The 27,818-nt window shown below is 40.1% G+C and overlaps 1 protein-coding gene across 3 annotated transcripts in view; it reads left to right on the top strand.

Annotated features, from left to right (window-relative positions):
- The window catches only part of LOC149837174 (protein phosphatase 2C 70-like), a 98,526-nt gene that overhangs the window by 59,519 nt on the left and 11,189 nt on the right, over positions 1–27,818 (top strand). For 2 of the 3 annotated variants that reach the window (XM_090005867.1, XM_090005865.1), the window contains exons 6-9: positions 4,901–5,044; positions 5,117–5,178; positions 13,144–13,279; positions 21,833–21,927. In XM_090005867.1, the coding sequence (XP_089861993.1) occupies positions 4,901–5,044; positions 5,117–5,178; positions 13,144–13,279; positions 21,833–21,927 (437 nt within the window). The remainder of the gene's footprint in view (positions 1–4,900; positions 5,045–5,116; positions 5,179–13,143; positions 13,280–21,832; positions 21,928–27,818) is intronic. The other variant, XM_090005868.1, reaches the window with a different exon arrangement.

The following is a 27,818-nucleotide window of genomic DNA, read 5'->3' as shown; positions in this document are numbered from 1 at the left end:
CTGGACTTTTTATGAACGTACCAAGCATATTGAGATGGACTGTCACTATGTTCGAGAGGAGTATCTACGTGGCACTATCGATCTTCTATATGTTACTTCCGAATATTAGTTGACGGATTTCTTTACAAAACCTCTCGCTGCTCCTAGATTTCACTTTCTCTTAGACAAACTTTCAGTTATCCATCTGTGAGTTTGAGGGGAAGTTAAAAATATATGTATATATATGTATATGTACTTATACATAAATAAGTAACTAGGTTAGTTTAAGTTTTTACCTTTTATTTCCTTTTTTGGTTTGATTCCAACTAGTCAACGAAGGTTGACTAGTCAACTTAAGGGACGTTGGGAGGGCCCAACGGCTTTGGAATGTGTATATAAAGGGGTGAAGCCTCCTTACTAATGTAATGCTTCTTGCATGGATTTCATTTGAATAAAACAATATTTTTTTATTTGTGAGTGTTCCTTGTGTGCCCATTGAGTGGGTTTTGTGTATGAGCCTATTTATGGTTCTTTGTGTGTTCATCTTGGTGTTTTAGTGGATCTTATTATAGCTCTTTTGTGTATCCACTTTGGTGACATGGAGAACATTGTTGGAGGTTCTCATTTCCTTTAAGTGGCATCTCCAGGTGCATAATTGTCTTTTTAGAGTATTCATTAATGAAAGTTCTTTAAATTAACTGTTTGTGATTGTAGCATAAGAGTATATTATTTTGTGATGTTTCCTAATTGAAGAAATACTCTAATAGATGGGATCCCATCTCTAATCTAGAGTAAGATGGCTGTTTCCTTCACCATATGCATGGAGCTTATTTTTCTCTATTCTCTTTATTTCTTTGATGGCATCTGAGCCTTAGATCAGAGTAATTCTTGTGAGATAGATCCCTTGTCTATTGTTAGTCATTTTTTCCTTTATCTCGACTGTTAAAACATCTTCTTAGTGTTTTTATCTTCTACATAAGTCCCTTGATTCTTCTTTCCTCTTCTTTCTTCTTCATTTCTTTTCTTTCTTGTTACTTTCTTTCCTCTCTTTGTTAAATTCAGCCCCAGCAATAATAACATATCTGGAACATCAGATCTGATTGTCTCTTCTTTCCTTGTCTCTCTTTTCTTTATTTTCTCTCTTGATCCTTTGTTTCTTTGTTACTCAGACTCAGTGGTAACAGATCTGGGATATTAGATCTGATCATCTCCTTTCCTAATCTTTCTTATTGTCTTTTTTTTTTCTCTTTTCCTTTGTTTTTTACTGGTTCCTTTCTTTTTTATTAAACTCGGCCTCAGTGGGAACAGATCTGTGTCTAGAATCAAGAGTAAACACCTTCAACCATAAAGGTTGTTGTCAGGCTTGTCAGCAATGTTGTTTTCTAAAATCTGCTTGTTTAACTTCATTAGATCTTTGAGTTTATGTGTGGTTTTGTCCTAGAACGGACCCCCTGTTGCTGACATCAGCAAGCCTTGGCTGATGTGGGACTTGTCTGATCTGCATTTTGACAACAAACTTTCCCCAATAGCGGTCAGACCTGTCTCAAGATCGGACATTTTGACTGACTAAAAAAAAGGTGACCTTTCTCCCTTTGTTTGTCTCATTCAAACTTATGTTAGTATTGCTAGTTTCTGCCTATTTTCTATTTTCTTACTCTCTCAACTTGATTGCCTTCTTGTCATTTATCCATGGGCAATTTTGCTATTTCAACCCTATGAATTCCTTTCTTTATCAGTTTCTCCTTGAAAAAATAATATCATCCAATTATGAGATTTGAAAAGGTCAAATTACTCCCTTCATTAAGAACTTAGGTCTATGAGCCACTTGGACAATTTTTATTGCATTTCCCTCAAGTTCACTGAAGAGAATAAGGTCAAGGAATGCTATGGAACATCAACCGCCTCATCTCTTACGTTTTTTTACTAATATAAAGTATTGCCTGCTATTTCACGCAAACACTTAGCATGGTTTCCCCTATCGACATGAGACGACACTGAATATGACATTGAACACACCATGATACTTCTGTCACAGATATCGTCGATATTTTCAAAATATTATCACTGTATTTTCAGCGAACGATATTATAGGTAAAATATTGCAATATTTTGAAAATATTGCCAATTTCAATATATCACGACATTATCAATTAAAATTACTGTTTTTATTTATATTCTACATCTTAAATTATTTTTCTTCTTTATTTTGCATTTTTTTACTTATTTCTTTTATTATATATGTATTTCATTATCTAAACATATGATATTTTCTTACTTATTTTTGTGATTTCCCTGAGTTTTTTTTTAGATTTATCACCAAACCTATAATATTGTGAGAGATAGCTTCGCCGAAATATATCGGATACCGATATTTGTGACTATGCATGATACTTTATGGATACAGTCACACACACTACACTGTGTCCCTAACTTCATCTATTTCTTTGTATAATCTCAACTGTTTATTTTATGTTTACTTGCATGGTTTTTCTTTTAAACTTTGTCTATTATTACATATCAATTTTCAACTTGGATTTACTGTTAATTTTTGAAGAGAAGATCAAATTTTATTAATAGAAAAAAACACAGTGATGACTGATGAGGTGTCACTGTGGAAAAAGAGAGGCAAGAAGCACTAAAAAACAAAATAAATACAAATAATAGAGGTTAATGAATTTAAGAATTGCCACCACATGTAGACCAATTCCCACGTCTCTTTAAGCTTTGCCCATGGGGCTACTATAGCATGTCTGATGAATGTGACTTTCCGAGAACTTGTGTCCCAGTCAGATCAAGCAGGGTTCAACTGATATGTGAATGTGGAACAGACCACATCAAGTTTCATGTTGATTCCTCATTTGAACTGCACATACAACAAGACACCAATGAGAATCCTCTTTTTGAGGCATAATTGAGTCAGAATTTGTCTAATGATGCCATCCTGGCAAAGTTGAACTCCTGTGGGTTCAGATGAGGCTCCCCTAAAGATTTCTTTGGGAACATCACATTAGTATCATCAGGAACAAGGGCAAACATGGAATAGACTCAACCTCCCCCTCAATTAACTCCCCTCACCAAGAAAATGGGGTCTTCTCTTGAAAAAAGATCACATATATAGTGATATATCATTTTTTATTGACTGGGTCATAACACTTGTACCATTTTTAGTTAGGAGTATTCCCTAGGAAAATACATTTAATTGTTCTTGGGCCAAATTTGTCCTTGAATTGGAGAAAGATGTAAACATAACATGTACAAGCAAATACCCTAGGGACAACATGAAATTTTTTGACTTTTGGTCAAAGATTGGAGAATATTGCTAGGAAACTTATTAATAAGATACACTGCAGTGAAAAGGGCATCACTCCAATAATTCTTGGGAGCATTCTTTCCTATCAACAGGGTTCAAGCAACTTCAAGCAAATGCCTATTTTTTCTTTTAGTTACCCCATTTGGTTGAGTATTGGGACAAGTAGTTTGATGCTCAATCACATGTTGATTAAGATACTTTGTCAGATGGTGTGATATGAATTCACCCCCATTATCTCTTACAATACCTTAATAAATGCATGGTAATGAATAGCCACCCATTTGTGCACGATAGGAAAGATAGATGCAACCTCATCTTTAGAACTTAAACTTCTTTGTCTAAGCTGGTTAGTTTTCGAAAAGAAAACTTTTGTGCTCTATTTGCAATCTTCTTGTTGCATACCTCCCTATGGATGCCCTTTCGATATGATCAATAATTCCATACAAGTAACAAGCTCATAAAACATTGTAAGGTGCAGCCCTTTTGCCATGCCCAACATTTCCATCATATATGGTATCCAATACTGCTTTATAATGTAAGCATGTAAGTGCACTTAATAGATCAAGACCTATGTCACATTAGGTGCGGGTGCGGATACGGGTGCAGATGCGGTATTTTAGAAAAACTTGGGTGCGGGGGTGAAAGGAGGGTATATATATATAATTTTTAATAGTTTTAAGTTAACACTAATGAAATAAAAACAATTATCATATCATCAATTCATCATGCGTAAATTCATGCAATAAATCAAATTAACAATCTACAATTGCTATTCCTCATCAATAAAAAATAACACCACTGGTGCGGAAGTGCGGATATATATGTATATATATATATATATGTGTGTGTGTGTGTGTGTGTGTGTGTGTAATATAGATAAAACTGGACTTGGTTAGGGTTAACTGAATCTACTTTTGGACAGCAATAGACCTCAGTGTGGTTGACTTCACTTGACACAAAGGAAGCTGTGTCCAAGTGTCACACTCGCATGGGTGCGGGTGCGACGCGGGTGCGGTGTCTTGTTAGAAGAGTCCATGTTACATAGCTCAAGACATTTATCAATGTTCATGTTAGCTAATTTTCAGAATGATCTTTTTCTCTTTTTTGTTGATTTTTTTTCTTTTTATCAAATTTAATCACTTTTTTTTAATGTATCACATTTTCATAGACTATTTTTCGAAAACCAAAAGTTTCAATTGTCATGATAAATTGAAAAAACTCGAAAATGAAGATACAATAATAACATCATGACGTTGTCATGATACTTTTGATAATCTCTTTTTTCAAAAAAAAATCCAATTTCAATTTATTTTTTATTTAGAAAATCCTCAATAAAAAACTTCTCATTTTCTATGATCTTAAAAAAATTGTGGCTTCTCTCTTCCACTTCCTGTCTTGGTTCTTGATTCTGATTTCTTATTTGGCAACTATGGCCTAGATGTTTGGATATCCCTTTTCTGGTTGTATTACAACAATGTTATCCTGGCAAGAGTTGTGATTTAGATGTACTTAGCTCTTTACTTGGTTCCTAAATATATGATTTTTTTTTACACCAATTTTAATGTTTTATGATTGCTTCATAAGATTTTAATTCGCTTTTACTGTTGCCAGGTTCGTATTTCTGAAAACAGCATGCAACCTGTTCCCTTTGGAGTAGGTATGGCATCTGATCCCATGGCTTTGCGAAGAGGTGGAAAGAAGCTTTCCATGGAAGATGTAAGCTATTGTGAATGGCCTCTACCCGGGGTTGAGCAGGTATGCTTATGCCATATTAGATATTTTCTTCATGTTATGCCTATATACTTACTATATTTTTAAGCAATGCAGTTTGGACTTTTTGGTATCTTTGATGGGCACGGGGGATCAGCAGCAAGCAAAGCTGCAAGCCAGTTAGTTCTTTCTTGTCCAGCTCTGATTTGTGCTTTTTATTGTGCTATAAATACCATAATCTGCAACTCTGGTTCTCTTCCTTTGGGGATTCTTTTAAAGATCATAGACGTTGGACTAGTGGAGTCAGACTTGGATTGGTTGACTAAGTAGAGTCCAGTTGATTTAATTTCTTTGTAGGGAACTCTTGTTTTATAATTCAGTTCTGACAACCTAAATATTGTATCAAGTGTGGACGTGACCGTTGCATTAGATCTGATATCTACCCCATTTATCCATAACTTACTAACACAGATTCTTGACTTTTCTTTTCGTAATACTAAATTAGGCGTACTTGTTTTTACTTCCAATAATCTTTATACAAAGCCTGAGTTATCAAACTTTTACTGGTTTAATGGCTTCTTTTGTTCACAGTGAAATGAAATGATTAATAATCACAATAACATGCCACTAAGGGCTACAAGAGATCACAAACACACTAAAGACCACTATTGGGTCAAATACAATTTCACTAAGGAGACAAACACAAGATCATAGATCACACAAGGATCATAATATAAAAATAAAGGATTTATATAATCATCAAAATGCTTGTAAAAAACATATCTTACAATGAGGAGAAGAGCTCTATTTATAGAGCCAAGATGGGCATTAAGGGAGGCAGTCCAATTTGTTGTTGGACTGCCTCCAACGGTTATATTTATGACCATTGGAACAGTCCAACAGCTAGTTGGATGGTTCCAACAGTCATATTGGCTGGAATAAAAAAAAACAAAAAATACAGAAATATAAAAAAGAAAATAAAAGACTATTCAGCCCCTACTGGGCTGTGCCTATTACACCATATGGAAAAACCAAAATACCCCTGATATATATATATATATATATATATACAACAAATTTTAACACACAACTTATCCCAAGTAAGTTAGGCTCTTATTATTTCATTCCATGGAAAAAAACAAAGTATTCATTTTACTCAAGGATACAACCTTATTGGTCAACATGATGTGTTTGATTATCAGTTGGGCAGAATTACTATTGTCTCTAAACAATTTGTTGTCGTTGAACATACTGTGCGTTTGTGCTTGATTCAGTTCTAGTGGCTATAGTTCTTAATGATCTAGAGTTCGACAAAGTTGTAGTATGCATCATGTTGAAGGAATTTTTGCCCACATTTGATGTTTCACATCCTATTCTTCTTCATTAGAAGCTATGTTTCTTCTGTTAAAATACGATGATCTCCATGTTCACCTGTGCAAGAAAGAAGAAAAACAATATTGGGAGAAGAGGCTGCAGAAAAATAACACGTTAAAAGGGTCCACGTGTTTTCATTGTATTAGGGTATGAGTATTTAACTAATACATAATTTTAGGGTACAAAAATACCCTCTAATAACAAACAAAATTACAACACTCTATGTTTGGATCTTAATCCGATCCAGTACAGAAGTCGGGTCTGGTCCTACACAGAGCCGACTTGAGTCCAAGACCCAATAACGACTTCTTTTCAGCCTCCCTCAAGTTGTGCATGGTCTTGGACCATGAACAACTTGCCTTTCAAAAACCAGAATCTGTCCTTTGTCAGCCCTTTGGTGAAAATATCCGCAACTTGCTCATCAGTTCACACAAACATAGGCTCAATCTCCTTTTCATCAACTTTTTTCTTGACAAAATGCTGATCTATCTCAATATGCTTTGCTCGACTATGATAGATGGGATTAAAGGACATATTGATGGCACTTTGATTATCACACAACAGAAGTGATCGAACAATCAGTTCTCCCATCTCTGTTAGGAGATATCTTATCCATGTAGCCTCAGCAGTGGCAACAACCATCGATCTGTATTCAGCCTCTGTACTCGACTTAGCAACCACCTTTTGCTTTCTACTACTCAAAGAGACCATGTTCGATCCAATGAAACTACAATAACCAGATACTGACCGTCGTTCATCTGGGTCACCCCGCCCAATCAGCATCAACATAAATAATGATTTCATGACCACCTTGATTTGATTCACTTTTCCTATACACCAGCCCATCGCCAACTGTACCCTTTAGATACCGTAGTATTTGCTTAACTGCCTCCATGTGCGGTGTATGAGGTTCATGCATAAATTGAGATACCTAATTAACCGAATACACTATGTCGGGTCTAGTAAAAATCAGGTATTGCAAAATGCCAACTATGCTACAATACCTAGTGGGATCCCCATATAAATCCCCTTCTTTAGAACTCAGTTTCTGATGGATGATACTTGGAGTTGCCAATGGCTTACAATCTTTCATGCATGCCCTACTAAGAATATCCATTGTGTATTTGTGTTGAGTAAAAGTAAGTGCATCACACGTCTTATCAACTTCCACCCCAAGAAAATATCGCAGATCTCCCAGATTTTTCATTTTGAATCTCTGATTTAATAACTTCTTTACTTCCTCAATATGATATCTGCAGTTCCTTGTGATAATAATATCATCTACGTATATCAATAGAAGAGTGGTGACATCTCGTTCATTGTGGATGAATAATGAGTGATCTAGAAGAGACCGAGAGAAACCGTGCTTCTGTATTTCCAGTGAAAAACTCTCGAACCATGACCAAGAAGCTTGTTTCAAACCATAGAGTGTTCTTTTCAACTTACATACATACTGATTGGCATCTTGTTGTGCATACCCAATGGGTTGTTCCATATAAACTTTCTCTTTTAGGTCTCCATGTAAAAAAATATTTTTTTACATCTAGTTGGCTCAATGCCCATCCATGTTCAATGGTTAGACTCAACACAATACAAATGGTCCCCATCTTAACAACAGGACTGAAAGTTTCATCAAAGTCCTGTCCTTGTTCTTGTGTGAACCCTTTGGCTACAAGTCTAGCTTTATACCTTTCAATGCTTCCATCTGGTTTATATTTTATCTTGTTAACCCACTTCGACTCAACCACATTTCTATTTAGTAGTCTAGGCACAACTTCTCATGTACCACATTCATGTAAGGCTTCCATTTCTTCATTCATCGCTTCGATCCATCTTCTAGAACTCACAGCTTGATAAAATGTGAGAGGCTCATCCTCTTTATTTATGGACGTTAGGAACAGTTGAAAATCCAAGGAAAAATTTTTATAGCTTACCCACCTGTCAAGCGGATGTCGGGTCCGGGTGGATCTTCTGATGGCCAACATTTGTGGAGCAAAAGTAGAAGGACCAATATCTGTGCAAGGGATGGATGTGGTCTCTTTCTCTCGCCGGGTGTAGACAACACCCTTATACCTTACTGTCTCCAAGTTTTGTGTGGTAACCTCTTCTGGTTGGGATGCATCTGCTGATTCCTCATATATCTCTTTCTGATTGCAACCTTTAGGTCAATCATCCCTAGTATTGGAGAAGAGTTCTGAATTTAGCCATGGATAGTACTCCTCAACACTGGGACTTGGATTAGCAACATGAAGACTTGGATTAGCAGGTTGATTGTCAAAATTCATCTCGTCAAAAATGACATTTCTCGAAATTTTGACACATTTGCTCAATGGATCATAGCACCTATACCCCTTATAGTCTTCAGCATATTCCAAAAACCTGCACTTTAAGGCTTTGTCCTGAAACTTATGTCTCAATGAGCCGTCAACGTGAACATAGCAAACAGATTCAAACACACGTAATTCATGATAGTCGGGATGAACGCCAAATAGGGAGAAAAATAGTGACCTATTTTCTAAAATGGTCATGGGCAGTCGATTTATCACATGGACTATGGAGTGAAAAGCTTCTGTCCATAGGGTGATAGGGAGATTACTTTCGTGCATCATGCTCATTGCACTCTCAACAATATCTTGATGCTTCCTCTCAGTAATCCCATTTTGTTGATGTGTATGTGGGCCATGCACTATTCTCTTTATCCCATTATGTTGAAGGAAACTAACAAAACCACTAGAAGAGAATTCACCTCCTCCATCACATTGAAAATTGAGAATGTTTGTAGAGAAATGATTTCTGACAAATGAATGAAAATTTTGAAACAATCCAAAAACTTCTGATTTGTGTTTCATAAAAAATATCTAAGTATAGCATGAATAACTATCAATGAAAATATGGTAATATTTACTACCAGAAACAGAAGCAATTGGGGCAGGACCCCAGACATCAGAACATATGACCTCAAAGGGCCTTGAAGTTCTCTTATTAATTGAATTGAAAGGCAAAACACGACTCTTACATAAATGACAACTAGGACACTTTATATCACTGACTTCTGGACTCAGACTGGACTTAGGAATGAAATTATTCAAGATAAGTTTTTCAATAAAATGATTACCACAATGACCCAAACGACTATGCCAAAGAGTTGGCTTATTATTACATTCAGAAATGACAAAGACATATTCAGAAGAAACAAATGATGGATGCTGATGAGGCTTCAAGGATGAACAGGCAGAATGAACAGAGGAGGGATCTTCTTGGAAGATGTACATATTGCCTCGTCTCTTTCCCTCAGCGAATGTCTTGTGCGAAGATCCTTGACATAAACAGAAGCGATAGTAAATTCAACTGAGGCATTAACATCATCAACACGTTTTGAGACAGAAACAATGTTCTTCTGAATATTAGGAGCATGAATAACGTTCGAAAGATTAAGAGGAGACTTGGACATGGGTATAATGGCATTTCCAATATGTGAGATGGAGTGATGAGAACCATCTCTTGTGACTATACTATTCTTACCAACATAAGGAGTAAGATTCAAGAGCTTACCTGCATCACCCGAGACATGGGTCGCTGCTCCGGAGTCTACGTACCAAATACCTTTATCATTTTGTTTCATATTCAAGCCTGTCAAGGCTGCCAATAGCAACTCCTTTACTTCTCCATCCCTCTTAGCCTCTGTTAATAAGGTTTTCCCCTTATTTTGAGGGTTGAACCAACAATTTGCTTTAATATGCCCTTTCTTATTGCATATGAAGCAAGTAAGAATGGGCTTTTGTCCCTGTATATTGTGCGTCGGAAGTAGACCATGACCCTCAAAAGCATTTCTCCCTTGTCCTCCCCTTCCTCGAAAAGAATTTCTTCCTTTACCTCTACCATAAGTTAGCCCCGTGGCTAGCACATCTTGAGTTCCTGAATGCATATGGGTGTCCTCAGAAAACCCTTTCAGGGTCATTTCATACTATAGTAGCTTTGCACGAAGATCTTCAAATTTTAGAAGCTTTGTGCGACACAACAAGGACGTCGCCAGAACATGATAGTCCGGCCCCAATCCACTCAAGGTCTATTGCACCTTGTCTTTATCACTGACGAGACATCCCACAATAGCCAGCTGATCTGTGATTCCTTTCATTTTATTCAAGTACTCCATAATAGACTTCGAATCTTTCTTCAACATTTGAAATTCTCGCTTGAGAAACACGATTCTCGCTTCAGATATCTACGAATATGTCTGAACTAGCTTGTCCCATAGCTCTTTGGCTGAACAATCATCGAGAATGGCTACAAGAACTTCCTGTGAGAGTGTTGAAGTGATGTATGCCACTAATGCTTGATCTCTTTTCACCCAAGCAACATAATCTGGATTTTTGAGAAAAATAATAGATTGCGCCCCTTTATCGTCCTTCTTTTCCTGCGAAGTGAACTCTGGAGGGGGTGAGACTGATCAATCCAGATGACCAGAGAGATCCTGACTCCTTATAAAATGAACAATCTGCCTTTCCAGGTCAAGAAGTTGGAATTATTCAGCTTTTCAGAGACCAATTGGCTAAGAAAATTAGAAGAAAGGCCTGACTGTGGGAAAGTTGAGTCCATTTGAAAGGATTGTGAAAAGGAAAGAAGAAAGAAAAATTTCTGGACCAAATTTTAACTCACAAAGAAATCAGTCACTCGAATATTCTGTTCTCTTTTTTTTGGTAGTATGACAGATATATTATATTCGGGTATGATCAGAAAAAAAAAAACTTATCAAAAAACTGAATATCAACATTGAATAAGTTCCAGATTAAGTGAAAAACGTGAAACATGAATATGAATACTTCAAGACCGAATATTAATTTCAGAGATAAAGGATATGCAGACTGAGACAATAGAAATATTAATTTCAGAGAGTAGAATATTCAGATTGACAATAGAAGACTGAATATCAACATAAAATTGGTTCCAGATTAAGTAAAAAACGTGAAAACAGGAATATGAATATTTCGAGATAAAGGATTATGCAGACTGAAATACCACAAACATTAATTTCAGCAAGTAGAGTATTTGGGTCGACTGTATAGAACTGATCGACATCTCTTCACGTTGAGAGACCCAAAACGAGAATCCCTTTTGGTTAAGAAAAGGAGTTTAGATAGGCGGCAACTTTTTTTTTGGAATAGATTAGCTGATTCTGAACTTTTAGAGATAAGAGAAGAGAAGAAGGAGATGTTGACGTCTAATTAAATCCGAAGAAGAGAAAAAAGGAGATGACGTTCTTACCAGAACTGAAACAAAAAGGAGGAAGAAGACGCAAAAATCGGGGTTGAAGTGGAGATGTTTTCTTGACTTGAAAAACTCAGATCATCTCCTTGGTCATTCCTTCTGGAAAAACAATCCCAGACCCAACTTTAACACTGCTCTGATACCATGTTAAAATACGATGATCTCCACGTTCACCTGTGCAAGAAAGAAGAAACATGATATTGGGAGAAGAGGCTGCAGAAAAATAACACATTAAAAGGGTCCAACGTGTTTTCGGGTATGAGTATTTAACTAATACATAATTTTAGGGTACAAAAATACCCTCTAATAACAATAAGAATTATAACACTCTATGTTTGGATCTTGATCCGATCCAGTACAGAAGTCGGGTTTGGTCCTACACAGACCCGACTTTGGTCCAAGACCCAATAACGACTTCTTTTCATCTTCGACCATCAAATAAGACCAATAGTAATAGAGAATCCCATGAGGTTCTGAATGTGTCTAATTGGTAATCACATGGTCGTAGAAGATGTCACAATAATACATGCAAACCAGAGCTACCGAAAGTGCCTAGGCGCATGGGGAAGCGCGAAACATTGCACTTCCAAAACGTGCAGGGAAGCACGCTTCCCATAAATGGGATGCGCTTCCCCCACGCTTCCCCATTTATTTATTTATTTTATTTTTTTCGCTTCCCCCTCTCTTCCGGTTCGCTTCCTAGGTCGCTTCCGAGACGGTTCATAATTTTCTTCTAAGTCATCCCACGCTTCCCGCTTCCTAAAATTTTGAAAGTGCCTCGCTTCCCGTATCGCTTTCCGCTCCCGCTTCCTCGACTGGTAACTCTGAGGCAAACATTGTGGTAAAGGCTTCAGCCCAAGTTAATGGTTTTATCAGATTTTTTTGCGGGTGTGGGCTTTTGCCTACCGAAATGTCAGCGTATATAATGTTATCCATATTTCCCACATTGCAGAATTTGTGGGCATGATATAAAAAACTATTGACATTATCTGAATAAGAATGACAAGCACTTGTTGATAACTCAAAGTTCCCATAGTGTGCTATGAGATGTTGAGTGGCGTATTCACCCTTCAAAAATATCTGGACAAATTCACTCTCAATGTTAAAAAGGAAAATTTTTGGAATTTATGAGCTTTTCTGGAGGAGGTGGTAAATATAATTTACTTGGATTTGGTTCAACCTAGACCATTAATGGAGAGATGAAGAGTGGCTGCAAAACTTGGGTGTAAATAGCATCTTAAATTGGCTTGGAGCTTATTAATGGAAGTTTACCAATGAAATGGTTGCAAAACTTTGGTGTTATACCTGAAATTTTTGTGCGTTCTTGAAACATGCTGAGCAATTAAGTGTATCTTGGAGTTCTATTTCTCAATACTTTTTGCAACATTCTTCATTTTTCTTATTGACTGATATGTAACTTTCTTGCCTTTCTTAGTGTGGTTTATGCCTTGGTTTAACAGATATTGTTAGCCATTTTCAGTTATTATTCGAGTGTGCTTTTCCAGGATGCTACCCAAGATGGTTGCCAGCATTTTGGCAATTCCTGAAAGAAGAGAGCATGTCCTTTCCTACAATGATGCTTCAGAGGTTCTTAGAGATGCATTTTATCAAACAGAAGCTGCTATGGATCATCAATATGAGGTTTTTTCTCACTTCATATTTCTAATGCCTTTTCAATATTAAAGTAGGACATAAATTCACTTAGGAGTGTTCTCTAAAAAAAAATTCACTTAGAAGTGTGAGTTCTGTCGGAATAACTGTTTGTTAGATTTTGATGAACATGGGGCTATCAGGATATTCTTATGTCCTTGTAAATGTCTAAGGAAATTGAATTGGCTCATTGACGAGGCACTCCTGTATCAACTAAGTAGAAAAGCATAGTATGAGTATGATGAACAGAAAACTGAACAACGAATCAATACATACTGACTGTATGTACAGAGAAGGGAGACATGGGAAATCAAGGCCTTGAGTAGCAGTGGAGAATATCTGTTACTATTATTACTTTATTCTTTCTTACAATATGGACAAGGGGACATAAAGTCATAACCTAAGCTGATATTTACTATGAAAGCCCCAATCTTGAATCAAATGGTCATTTAAGGACTCACCTCAGAGATATGCAGAATGTTGAGGCTCAACTCCTTTATGCAAGGTGCTGTTCTAACTCATGGAGGTGGATGGTATTCTTAATCCATTTATATGACATCATAAGTACTGCATGCTTTCCCTCTGTTCCTACACTGGTTGCATAATTTAATCCAAGGTTGTAAGTATTGTATTGTTACCCGTACTGGTCGGGCCCAAATTAAGACCGTATTATATCGTATAGTAAAATATCATAAATTTGTAATTTTTTTTCAAAAAGATCAAGAAAAAAAAAATCAAAATAAGTTATATCACATGAAACAATGATGAATTGCACAAAATACAATCATAAAATCACATACGAAGCATTTGTCTCTATGAGCTACATAAGACATCATGAAACAACAATTATTTCACAAGAACAATGCAAAATATTAAATATCTTGCAATTAAGAACATGCCACAAGACTCATGCTTTCATATTACATAAACAAAATATTATGGCAATAATTGCACTCGATTTTTAATCGGTTTTCACTCATTACTTGAGTGCCTCATTGCCATGCTGGATCATCTGATACCATCTGTAACGCCCCAAAATCCAGGACTTATAACTTTTTATGAAAAGTTTGAAAGCTTTGTAATCATTCGTTTATCAGAGTTTTTAAATAGTAATTCACCGAAAAAATGGTATTTGAAATAGCAAGTCAATGGACCATGGGCGCATTACAGCGCAAACTTTCTTTTGCAACAGATTTGAAACTCCGTATATTTAATAAACCAAATAGATTCTGAAATGCATTTTTTGCAAATTTATCAAACCGTCCTCAGGAGCGAAATGTTAGGGAAAGAGTCTCATCTTGATTTCATCATGCCATCGCATCATGTACAGACCCAATCATCACCAATGCCCATAAAATGGGTCAGTTTCACGAAAAAATGGTAGGTGCACAAGTGAGACAATATAGAACAAAATTAAGTACTTACATTTTATTCTATCATGCTTAGCAGTTTAAACAAGTGAAAAACTACTACTAGCATCAACAATTAATCAACGCACGAGAAATGGTAAAACTAACATTTAACCTATGTCACATGGGTGCGGGTGCGGGCGCGGGTGCGGGTGCGGGTGCGGGTGCGGGGGTGCGGCAGGGGCAAAAATGTCAATATATATATATATATATATATATATATATATATATATATATATATATATATATATATATATATATATATATATATATATATATATATAGGGGATCGGGGTTCCCCTCCCTTACGAATCAATTTTTTTTTTAAAAAAGCAGCTGTCTGCTGCTTTTTTTTTAAAAAAATAGAGCAGCTGTCAGCAGCTGACAGACAGCTGCTGTCAGCTAGCTGACAGAGCTGCTTTTTAAAAAAAAGAATCCAGCTGCTGTCAGCCAGCTGACAGAGCTGCTTTTAAAAAAAAAGAATAGCAGCTGACAGCTGCTGTCAGCCAGCTGACAGACAGATGCTGTCAACAGTTTTTTTTTTTAAAAAAATTCGCAGCATAGGTGATAGGGCAATTTTTTTTTAAAAAAAAAATCCAAAAAAAAATGGACTTAAATGATCCTGGGTGCGGTCAACGCACCCAGGATCATTTGACCGCACCCGCACCCGCGTCGAGTCGCGTCGACGCGGGTGCGGCACCCTGCTAGTCGAATCCCTGTGACATAGCATTTAACAATTTATCAGTACAGGAGAAAAGCTACAACTAGTATTAACAGTTTAATCACCACAGAAAAATGCTACAACTAGCATTAACAGATAATCAGAGCACGCGAAATGCTATAACTAGCATTAACAGATAATCAACGCACAGTGCTCAACCAACAAGTAATGTGAACCACATAATTTTTGTTTCGATATTAGTTGGCCTTGCGGGTACGTACAAGGCACGACACGTAGAAACAACAGAGTCTAATCCGAGGGTTTATTATGCCATGTATTTTAGATACCCCGGGTAGCTAGCTGAGTCCGCTCCTAAGGGGACAACCAGTGATCGAGAGAGGATTCCCCAAAGACATACGTAGACAACGGATGCATCCTACTTCTGAAGAAGTCTATGGAATCTACCACCTAGGATAATTTTTGGTAGTCCTGTCCCTTAACTCCGATGACTGGAGACGCCGAGTCATTTGCCCGAGGGGTGGTTGTTAACAACCTGTCCATCGAAGTTTTGTACCAATCCCTCTTCTCTCTTGATGAAAACAACAGGTTGAATAGTTACGTCAGATGTTAGTTAACTGAAGACCTATTCTATATGCTCTGGTCTTTCGACCCACTCGAGCATCTTGCCTGTGAAGGCGAAATATCATCGTTATGTGATTTCATTCATGTGCCATTGCACGTTCGAGGTGATTATAGACCTCTCATCCTACTCATTGCAGTATGCAACATATCTGTTCAAAAGTACAACCATTACCTGTTTAAAAGTATGACTACGATGAGAGGGGTACGAATTTCTCAATAGAAACTCCAACATTAATGGGATGCAAAAATAAACGGTGTAATCATTCTAGTTTACATTTGACATGCTCTCGTCCTTTAGACCAATACAATCATCTTGCCTGTAAAGGCGAAACATCACTATTTATGTGATTGCAACATTGTGCCAGTAGCACAATTCGAGATCGCATAACCGTCTCATCCAAACATCGTAGTACTACCGTGTCCTACATGTCAAAAAGTTCAGCCACGATGAGAGGGGTACATGTTTCTCATAAAGAAACCCTAACTTTAATGTGTTGTAAAAGAAACGATGAAATCATTTTAATTTACATTTAACATGCTCTGGTTCTTTAAACCAACACGAGCATCTTGCCCGTGAAGGCGAAACATCACTATGTATCTGATTTCTACAAATTTTCATTTGCTCGCTTTGAGGTTACACGAACCTCTCATCCAATCATCGTAGTATAAACATGCCGTGCCTGTCTAAAAGCACGACTATGATGAAAGGGGTATTGGTTTCTCAGAAGAAACCCCAACTTGATGCAACAATTATTTAGTTTGACTTGACATGCTCAAGTCCTTTAGACCGACATGAGCCTCTTGCCTGTGTAGGCGAACATCAACATTACATAGTTACAATAATGTGCCAATGCACGTATCGAGGTGACCACAAACCTCTCACCTTACTCATTGTAGTCCAAACATATCGTACATGTCTAAAAGTACGACTACGAAGACAGGGGTATGAGTTTCTCCAAAAGAACAACATTATTTCGTAAAAGAAGTGATGCAATGCCAAAAACTCTTTTTTGGCATATTTTATCTTTCGAAATAGAAATACAACTCTTGTGCTATTCGCACGGTACGAGATTGTCGTGAATCTCTCATCCATTTATCATAGTACCCATATACTGCATATGGCTTGATACTGGGTTCTCGACAGAATCCCGTTCAAATACTTGCTCATGCCCCTCATTGGGGTTAATACACAACCGTAGTAAAAAGACTTCTCCCAAATACAACAATTTGAGATGCTTGGTTGCTATCTGCGACAGGAAAGACTCTCAAGTCTGCTTTGCAACTACGCATTTGGGAAAGCAGGCTCACTCTAGGAATTCCCTTTTTAGATAATTGAAATGCATAAGTGTGACTTGTATCTTTTAAAACAATGGGTGAAACGGAATACACTCAAGGTTGTACTTACGAAAGTGCAAGTCAGCAATACGTGAGCCTGAGTACAATCCAGTGCGAATGCTAGACGCAAGCAATCCTTGTTGTGCGAAACTATGCATCAGGTGCAAAAATGCGTAAGCAATGCACGAAGTACGAAATCGTACTTTGGCTAAATAAATGCGTAAGCATGTAAATGTGTAAAGCAAATAACCTGTGCAGTAAAGCGCGGTGGTGAAGTAAATGACATAAAGCAGTAGCCAGTGCACTAAAGCGCGACAACAAAGTAAATGACATAAAGCAGTAGCCTTTGCAATAGAGCGCGACGGCAAAGTAAATGTCATAATGGAAAAGACAAGGATCGCAAAACTGTGTCCTTGAGTTAAAAAGCATACTTCTATAAATATATATCTATATATATATTTAATTGTTTTAATTTTTATTTTTAAATGTTTTAGCTTAGTTCAGTTCATCCAAAGTCCATTGTGCAACTTTTCCCTACCTTGGGGAGTCTCGGGGTTGCGCCTGCCTTCGAGCGCATGTAACGAAGGGCTCGGGCCGCGGGGGGCGAGCGAGATTTATCGTGTAAGCTGCAAAAGAGTAAAGCATAAATATATGAAACCAACTTGAAAGATAAAGCAGGTGGGCTCGACAGTCAAACCGGGCCCAACCCTGCCTGCAACGGCCAAAGGTGAAGGGTGGGCTCAGCTGATGAGCCGAACCCGACCCCGGGCCCTAACAAGAGCAGGGCTCAACCCCTCCCTTGCAAAAAGGAGAAACAGGGAGGGGGTCGAGTCCCTCCCTCGCAACCCATACCATAAGGAGACAGGGAGGGGCTCAGCCCCTCCCCGGCGTAAAAGGAAAGAGGGAGGGGGCTCGACCCCTCCCCGGCGAAAAAGGGAAACAAGGAGGGAGCTGAGCCCCTCCCCTGTATCTCGCACAACAGGGAGACAGTCCCTTGCGAAAAAAGGGAAACAGGGAGGGGGCCGAGCCCCTCCCTATATCTTGAGAAAGCAGGCCTTATCATAGGCGGCAGGGGGTGTCGCTTCTGCCGACCTGCTGGAATACTAAAGGCAGGGGCTAAAACCTCTGTCGACCGACTAAACGCAGGTGACAGGGGTCATCACCCCTGCCGGCTTGCCGAAAGATGTCAGGCAGGGGCTTTAGCCCCTGCTGACCGACCTAATACAAACGACAGGGGAGCGTCACCCCTGCCATCCTGCCGAAGAAGAGAAAAGGGGAACGAAGAAGAAGAAGACACCGAGGGAAAGAGAGGGGTTAGGGTTTACCTGAAGGGGCCAACGAGAGGGACCGAGCTCGTCGGTGTCAGCAGACGAGAGAGGGAACTGCAGGTGAGAGGGTTCATCGAACAGGAGCTCACCGGAGGGAGCTCACCAGAGGTCTGTTGGCCGGAAAGAAGGTGAGAGCCGGAGAGAGGATCAGGCGAGGTGAGAGGAGAGCAGAGAGAGAGTTGCGGGAGAGGGGGTAGGGTTTCTATTGAGAAACCCTTCCCCTCTCCGTGCTTTAAATATGCACGGAGGGGGGTATCATGTTTGGATCCGGGTCGGATCTGGATCCGACCCGGGTCCGGTTTTTTTCTTTTCAAAACATGGGTTTTACAGCATCTTTGTTGGAGGAGTGTGGAGCCTGATTTCTACCTTGATATAAATCTTTAATTTTTGTGGATCTAACTTTTTGGATAGTAGCTTTGTAATTTTACTTGTAATAAAGATTTTTTACCTTAACCCATTTTCTTGAGTGAAAAAATGGTGAAAATGCACTTTTTTGTTTACCTGAACTCATTTATTTGAGTGAAAAATGGTGAAAATGCATTTCTAATGACCTCTAGACAAATGGAGAAGTCGGTCCTCAAAAGGTATTTAAAATCCAAAATGAAAAAGTAATTTTTGGCCTTTTTTAAGTGCACAAAAGGTGTATTGTACGATACACCCTGTATCGTAGGATACATCACAATATAGGGTTACGAGTGTGTATTGTATCGCAAAACTCAAAAGTAACGATACGTATCGTACCATATCGTATGATACAACACTGATTTAATCCTGCAGCTAGCTTTGGGAACCATGCTAACAGCATACAAAATTTTACTGGCCAACCATTCATCTATGGAAGTTTATCTTAAAACCAAGCTGCTTCATCTTAGAATTAGGTGTCTGACCCCAAGTTAGATGCCTCACAAGAAATATATATGCAGCAAAGTTATGAAAAAAGATAGCGGTGCATTGGAAAGCAAGCGTACAGAAAATGAGAAATCAATGTTCTGTAGAAACAAACTGAAGCAAACCATGGGAATGGATGTTCATAAAGAGGTCTGTGATGAAAAACAAAGGGATCCATGAGGAATCTATTGTGTATGGTAGTGCTTCATTCATTGATTTGATGGAAGAAAGTTGCGATCAACTTTGTATTGTGGGTTAATGTAATCAATCTTGGTTAAATGATGCCTTTGGCATGTTATTGTTGACATGAGCATCTTGACTGACATTTGTGGAGATTCTGACATCTTTGGTCTCAATTTCTAACTTGAGTGAGGACTACAATATGACTTTTGATTGAGTAGTTGTATGAGGGATGTTCTCTGATGGTGGATACATCTTCTTGCTGGCCATAATTGGTGAGCACTTTATGTTTCCTTGTCTTTATTCATATGTTCACTTTGGTATGAAGAACTCTTTTATTAAAGAAGAAAGACCAGATGAGAAAGATTGGACAAGAGGCTTAGAAAAAGTGATTAGACTAAAGTTTGGCACATGCTTTCTCATTACAACGTGGCTTACTGATGCATGGCCATAATTCCTCTTTTAGTGCATTAGTCAGACTGTGTTGTTGGTTCTTCAATATTTTCATATTTGTACTACCATCTCTTTTTAAGTAGTGCATTTGTGGTCCCACCTTAATTAAAGTAAGGTCTTTTAAACATTTTTTTCTTTTTGCTCTCAAAAAGCCAATGCTTAGATGTCTTTAAAACCTTTATTTAGTTATTGCTATAAAGCAGTTAAGTTAATGAGGTTATTTTGGCTTATTTATCTTTATGCTAATCAAGTGCATTTGTTGCAGCACCTAACCCCTGTCCTCCCCCATAGCAATCTAATATTTGATAACCAGACACCACTTGATTTTGTATATGTATCTTATGATTGACCTTTCTTCCTTGTGTCTTATATGCTTAATGTTTTATACTTGATTCCTACTATTTTGGCCATGCTAAACACATCCATGGGGTTAGATTTGGTCAAAACAACTTCCCACTGAGTTCCAACTAGAGGGTTCCTTCCCCCATATATATATATATATGAAATGAAGGAAATAACAGAAAGAAAGAAAAAAACTGTAAGAAACTTAAAAAAAGTTTTGGTTTGGGTCGTGACCAGACCTGGCCCACCTCACACCTGGTGCGTGGGTGGTACCAGCACCAGGGGTGGGCAACGGGCCAGGCGATGGGCCAAGCCTACCCGGCCTGCAATGGGCTGGGTTTGGGCCAAGATTTTAGGCCCGGGCCCACTAGGTACTGGGCTGAAACCGGGCCTGTTATATATGTGGGGCCAGCCTGCGGGCTACCAGCCTGGCCCGATGGGCCTGAGTTTTTATTTTTTTTTATTTTTTAATAATATAATTTTTTTAAAATTAACTATTGCATAGTAGTAACTCAATAACTATTATTATTTACCTAATTAGTTGCATTAATTTTATGGAAACTAGAAAGATAATTAGTTGGGTACATGGAATGTTGAGAACTTGTTAATTACTGCTATTTACAAATGAATTTGGGTCAGGCCAGGCTGGATCCGACCCGCTTCACATTGTTCCGTTGGGCCAATGGGCTGGGCCATGGACTGCTTTTCAAAACTGAGCCCGTTAAGAAACTGGCCAAAACCCAGCCCGTTAATAAACAGGCCAGGCCATCTCCGGGCCGGGCCACACTTAAAGCCCGGCAGACTGAGCTCTAAATGGACCCGGGCCGGGCCGATGCCCACCCCTACCAGCACCCACACCTGCCACACCAAACATGGGTGTGTGAGGCCCCTTGATGCACCCATGTGACATAGGTTTCTAAAACTGTTTACTAGAGAAGTGACTGCAGGAAAGCATGGTTTTTTCTCCTCCACAGTGGTGCAAGATTTTTGTTATCCAAACACCATTTCATATACATTTTAGCTTAAAATTTTAAGTGAATTGTTTTCAAACATGAACTTGTCAAAATTGCCTTTTCGTAAAAGTGTCATCAGGATGTGCCGTAGATTTTAGTACTGGAGACCCTTTCAATGACATGTGCAGTTAAATATATTAGTATCCATTATTTTTGTACCAAAAATCAAATCATGTTTAAGGTTTTCTCTTAAAATCTCTTCAACTTATTTAATCTTATTGCCCTAATTATTTTTATTTTGTTGTCCTGTATAATTTACACCCTTCTAATTGTTATGGGATTTCTTTTGGCAGGGTTGTTGTGCAACTGTCCTCTTGGTTTGGTCTGACTTACACGAAGGCTTCTTTGCACAATGTGCAAATGTTGGTGATTCAGCTTGCATGTTCAAGTAAGTGATCCATTTTCTTTGGCCAGTTCTGTTTTCATATTGTTAGTTAGTGCAAGGACTTATATAGCTGATTCCCAATTGACATTCTGTAATGGTTTGGCCTCTTTTATCTGTTTGATGGTCATGATAATTCTCTTTGGTAATGCTTTGATGAATGATGATCCTTGAGATAGGCCAATAAATTTTGGGATGTTTTGGAATATATATGGCTGTTATTTCTTAAAGGTAATATAGGCATATTTAGCATTTTGTCATGATAGTGACTTATGTGGGGTAGAAAATAATCCTAACCCTTTGGTTTACAACGAGATGTCACAAGGCCATGTTAATCAGATAATATGCATATAGTGGTTTCTGTCATAAATGTGAACCTTTTACGTAATGCCCCAAAATTTCAAACTTGCAAACCTTTCAGAAAAACAGACAAGAGACTAAGAAGGAAACTCTTCATCTCAGAGATGGTTTACGAAATCAGCGGAAGACTATACTTTTGTTAATTTCAGAAAGACAAGCTGACAACTTTGGGCGCGTTAGCTAAAAGAACCAAAACGCACAACCCATGCTACTTGCAAACACTTGGAAAAAAAACCACTTTCATTTAAGAAGTTCTCCAAATAGTACAAAATTCGGATATCCCAAGGAAAATCCGTTACAAAACCCCAAACGATAGGACGCGAGCTAAGAGCAGGAAGAAGGACGTCTTGGAGTCATCTTGCCATCGCCTGTGGTGTAGTTAATCATCACCTGTACCCATAGAATGTATTAGTTTCGCGAAAAACTAGTACTGCAAGCAAACAAGTAGTGCAAGCGAATAAGTAGTGCAAGCAAGTCAGTAGTGCAAGCGAATCAGTAGTGCAAGCGAGTCAGTAGTGCAAGCGAATAAGTAGTGCAAGCGAATCAGTAGTGCAAGCGAATAAGTAGTGCAAGCGAGTCAGTAGTGCAAGCGAATCGGTAGTGCAAGCGAATCTCACGACCCAACAACCAATGTGAACAGACTTTATGTTCCAATATTACTGGCTTGCGGGTACGCGCAGGCAAAACGTAGAAACAACTGAGACTAGTTCGGGCGTCTGTTATTCTATGTATTTTCAATAACCCGAATAACTAGTTAAGTCTGCTCCAAAGGGGACAGCTTTAGCCGAGAGAGGATTCCCCAGAGGCTGAAAAGTAGTGCCACGGATGCATCCAACTTCTGCAGAAGTGTTGAGCTAACTATTGTAGCCCTTTTTCCCTAACTCCAATGACTGGGGAAGTCGGATCATTGCCCGTAGGGTGGTTGTTAACAACCTGTCTATTAGAGTTTTTATATCCCTCTGTCATCTCCCTTGACAGAATAACCAGAAGCGAATGGGTGCGTTAGGGGTTGCTTAACTAACGACCCATCCTATGTTGTGGTCTTCAAACCACTTGAGCATCATGCCTGTGAAGACGAATGTGAGGCCATTTATGTGATTACAGCATTGTGCATTTAGCACTGTTCGAGGTCGCACGACCGTCTCATCCGATCATCGCAGTACCAGACGTGTCGTGCACGACTACAAGTACTCTAGGATAAAGGGGGTATAACTCCTCAATGGAAGCCTCAACAGGTGTGTTTCACAAAGATGTAAAGTTTATCTACTTTACTTTATCTTTTGAAACAACAGTACCTTATGCCAACATTATGCATGTGATTATCTCGAATCACATCCGCTATCGAGGCATCTACATGTATTGCATGACTCGATACCGGTCTTGATAGACGAGATACAAGTTTCTCAACAGAATACCCGCTAAGAAGTTCGCTCGAACCCCCAATTCGGGATCACACGAGATATGCCAAAAAGGCGAGCAGAACCAGCCAGTCACTTCCTTCCAAATGCTTCGATTTGGAGCAGTCTTTGATGCTTTTGCGCAACTCCCTAAATCTCAAGTCGACTCTGCAGGATTGCGTACACTAAGAGCCAGGATCCTTGCGAGGTATCCCTCGCCTTAGACGAGGATGTGTCGCTCGCTCCCGACTAAACTCTTGTCGCAAGAGGGAGAGTGGTAAATGCCCCTTGCATCCTCCACGAGGATGCCTTTAAGGCATACGCAAAGAGCAATAACCTGCACGTCATCTGCAATAGCAAGGCAATACCAACACATATGCAAAAGCAAGAGCCTAGGCGCAGAGCGCGACGACAAGGTAAATGCAGTAAGCAGAAGTGCAACGCTAAATCTCGACGCAATGCGTGACGGCAAGTAAAAACTGATAGAATGTAAAGAGCAAGGATTGCGAAACCGCATCCTTGAGTGAAGTACATACTCGTATAAATATATATATTTGTATATATATATTCATTCAATGGTCGTTTTTTAGCTTAATTGAACTTAATTCAATTATCCAAGTCTTCCGTGCAATCTTCCCCTACCTTGGAGGGTTACGAGCTTGCTGACGTCTGCGGACGTACACGATTGACGGCTCGGGTCGCGGAGCGCGAGTGGGATCCGTCGTAGCTGCAAATATGTGATATTAACATGCAAACACAGACAAAAGCAAAAGCAAGGCAAAGACTCGACTTCTCCGATACATAGGGCTGGGGCCAATCGTCCCAATTGACTCGAAAAAAGGGATGGGGCAGGGCCAAATGACCCTTGCTGCCAAAAAGAGGGATGTAGTCAATGCGAGCAGATGACTCACGTTTACTAGGAATTCCTCGTTGGAGACCAACGATTGTAATGATCTGTCCCCATCACGATGTAGCTTCCAAAGATTTCTCGGGCATGTCGGCCAAGGGTATAGGCTCGCGCACAAAGGGCAGGGGGCCATCGGCCCCTGCTGGCAAATAAAAAGGCAGGGGCCGATGGCCCCTGCTGGCACAACTAAAAGGGGCAGGGAGGAGGGGCTCGGCCCCTCCCCTGCCATAGCGGAGAACAGGGTGGAGGGGATCAGCCCCTCCCCTACCGTAACAGAAGAAGTGAGGAGGCTCAACCCCTTCCCCTACCATAACAGAGAGCAGGGAGGGGTGTCGTGCCCCTCCCCTGCTAAAAGGGGGCACAGGGAGGGGGTTTGACCCCTCCCGTGGCCACACAAAGAGGTGAGGGGGAGAGAGAGAAGAGACTTAGAGGGAAAATAGGGGAAAAGAGGAAACAGTGGCGTACCAAGGGGTTTTCGGAGGAAGCTCGCCGAAGAGGAGCTCGTCGGAAAGAAAGGGGGGGTCGCCGATGTCGGTGGCGGTGGGCTGTCGAGAGTCGCCGGCGTCGGTGACGGTGGATGAGCGAGAGAGTGAGTCGGGAAGAGACGAGAGGGCGAGAGGCGGTGAGGGGGTTTCGTAACCCTCCTCCCGCCTGCCTCCCTGTCTTAAAAGACAGCGATAGGCGGTGGTCTGGGTCGGGTCCGGATCCGACCCGAATCAAAACAAATTTTTTTTTCGTTACATCCTACCCTCCTTAAAATAATTTCGTTCGCGAAATTTCTATTGCATATATTGGTCAAAATACAAGTCAGGGTATTTATCCCTGATATCAGACTCAGGCTCCCATGTACATTCATTAATTCCATGGTATTGCCAACGTACCTTTACAAGAGAAATCGTCTTCGATCTGAGCACTTGGTCTCGACGATCAACGATTGCCACTGGTCTTTCCTCGAACGTCAAGTCTTTTTGGATATCCACATCATCATAATGAATGATGTGCGATGGGTCGTGAATGTATCTTCTCAGCATAGATACGTGAAATACGTTGTGGATCTGAGCGTACTGAGGAGGCAGCGCAACGCGGTAAGCCATCTCGCCGATCCAATCCTGCATCTCAAAATGTCCGACGAATCGCGGACTCAGTTTTCCCTTCTTCCCGAACCGAAAAACGCTCTTTGTAGGAGATACCTTAACAAAAACCATATCTCCCGTTGAGAACACGAGCTCTCTACATCGACGATCGACGTAACACTTCTGCCGACTTTACGCGGTACGTAGACGTTCCCTGATCATCTGCACTTGCTGAGTATAGTGCTGTAGCACTATAGGTGCATCTAGCATCCGTTCACCAACCTCATCCCAGTAACCAGGTGATCGACATGGCTTCCCGTACAAGGCTTTGTACGAGGCCATACCGATACTCGCATGATAACTATTATTGTACGCGAATTCTGCCAACCCGGTATGAGAGTCCCATTCTCCATTCCAGTCTAACATGCACGCTCGCAGCATGTCCTCCAAAGTCTGAATCGTGCGTTTAGATTGTCCATCGGTCTGAGGGTGGAAGGCAATGCTGAATTTTAGCTTTGTGCCTAAGGCCAACTGCAGCTGCCCCCAAAACCTGGAGGTGAACCTCGGGTCACGATCGGAGATGATTGACACAGGAACACCGTGCAATCTCACAACCTCCCTGACATAGAGGTTTGTCAAGCTGTCCAGTGACTGACTGAGCCGTATAGGGAGGAAATGCGCCGATTTAGTGAGTCGATCCACGATCACCCAAATCGCATCGTGTTTCCTCCGCGTCCTCGTCAAACCGACGATGAAGTTCATCGTGATGTCCTCCCACTTCCATTGTGGAATCGCCATCTGCTGCATCACTCCGCCTGGTCGCTGGTGCTCGATCTTAACCTGTTGGCAAGTCAAGCACTTCGAAACATACTCGGCTATGTCCCGCTTCATTCCACTCCACCAATAACTACGCTGCAAATCTTTGAACATCTTTGTGCCGCCCGGGTGAATCGTGTACTTGGACTTGTGGGCCTCAACGAGAATCTCATCTCTCAAAATAGGATCTTCTGGCACCCAGAGACGATCCTTACGCCATACACCTCCTTCCTCACTCAGTCGGAAGGAGGTATCGGCCCGTTGCGCTAGAGCCTTCAGCTTTTCGTACTGATCATCGATCTTCTGACTAACAAAGATCTTTGACAATAGCTCAGGTTGATCTACCATGCTGGAAAGACTGATCGAAACTGGAGTGACCGCAAACGGTTCCCACGATATCAGATCCTCGATCAGCTTCCACCCCGCAAATAACAAATTAACGGAAACGCTGGGAGACTTGCGGCTCAGAGCGTCGGCCACAACGTTCACTTTTCCTGGGTGGTAGGACAAGGTAAAGTCGTAATCTTTGAGGAATTTCAGCCAATGTCGTTGCCTCATATTCAGCTTCTTCTGCTAGAACAAATATTTTAGGCTCTTATGATCTGTAAAAGCCTCGAACCGCTCCCCATACAAATAGTGCCGCCATATCTTCAATGCGAAAACCACCGCTGCTAAATCCAAATCATGAGTCAGATAATTCTTTTCATGTATTTTAAGTTGGCGCGATGCATAGGCGATCACTCTATCGTTCTGCATTAAGACGCAACCCAAGCCTGTCCCAGAAGCGTCAGTGTAAATCAGGAAGCCGCCTTGACCCGAAGGTAAGGCCAAAATAGGAGCAGTCGTAAGACGTTCCTTCAACATCTGAAAACTGCTCTCGCACATGTCGTCCCACACGAACTTAGCTTCTTTCTTCAGGAGCTGCGTCAAGGGTAGAGAGATCTTAGAAAAGTCCTGGATAAATCTTCGGTAATACCTAGCTAATCCAAGAAAACTTCGAATGTCGCGAACATTCCTCGGCTGTTGCCAACTGAGTACAACCTCGACTTTCGCTGGATCCACGGACACACCTTCCTTGGAGATGACATGTCCCAAAAACATGATCTCTTCGAGCCAAAACTCGCACTTAGAGTACTTAGCGAACAAACGCTTCTTTAGCAAGGTTTCGAGAATAACTCTCAAGTGCTCACGATGTTGCTCCCAGCTATCTGAATACACCAAGATGTCGTCGATGAACACAATCACAAAGGTGTCCAAGAAGGGTTTGAACACCCTATTCATGAGATCCATGAACACTGCAGGAGCGTTAGTGAGTCCAAAGGGAATGGCCGTAAATTCGTAATG

This window comes from Nuphar pumila, chromosome 5 (genome assembly GCF_984573655.1).
Source record: "Nuphar pumila chromosome 5, dmNupPumi1.hap1.1, whole genome shotgun sequence".
NCBI classification, from domain to species: domain Eukaryota; kingdom Viridiplantae; phylum Streptophyta; class Magnoliopsida; order Nymphaeales; family Nymphaeaceae; genus Nuphar; species Nuphar pumila.
The sequence above is the reverse complement of the archived record's forward strand: the minus strand, read 5'-3'. Positions and strand labels throughout refer to the sequence as shown.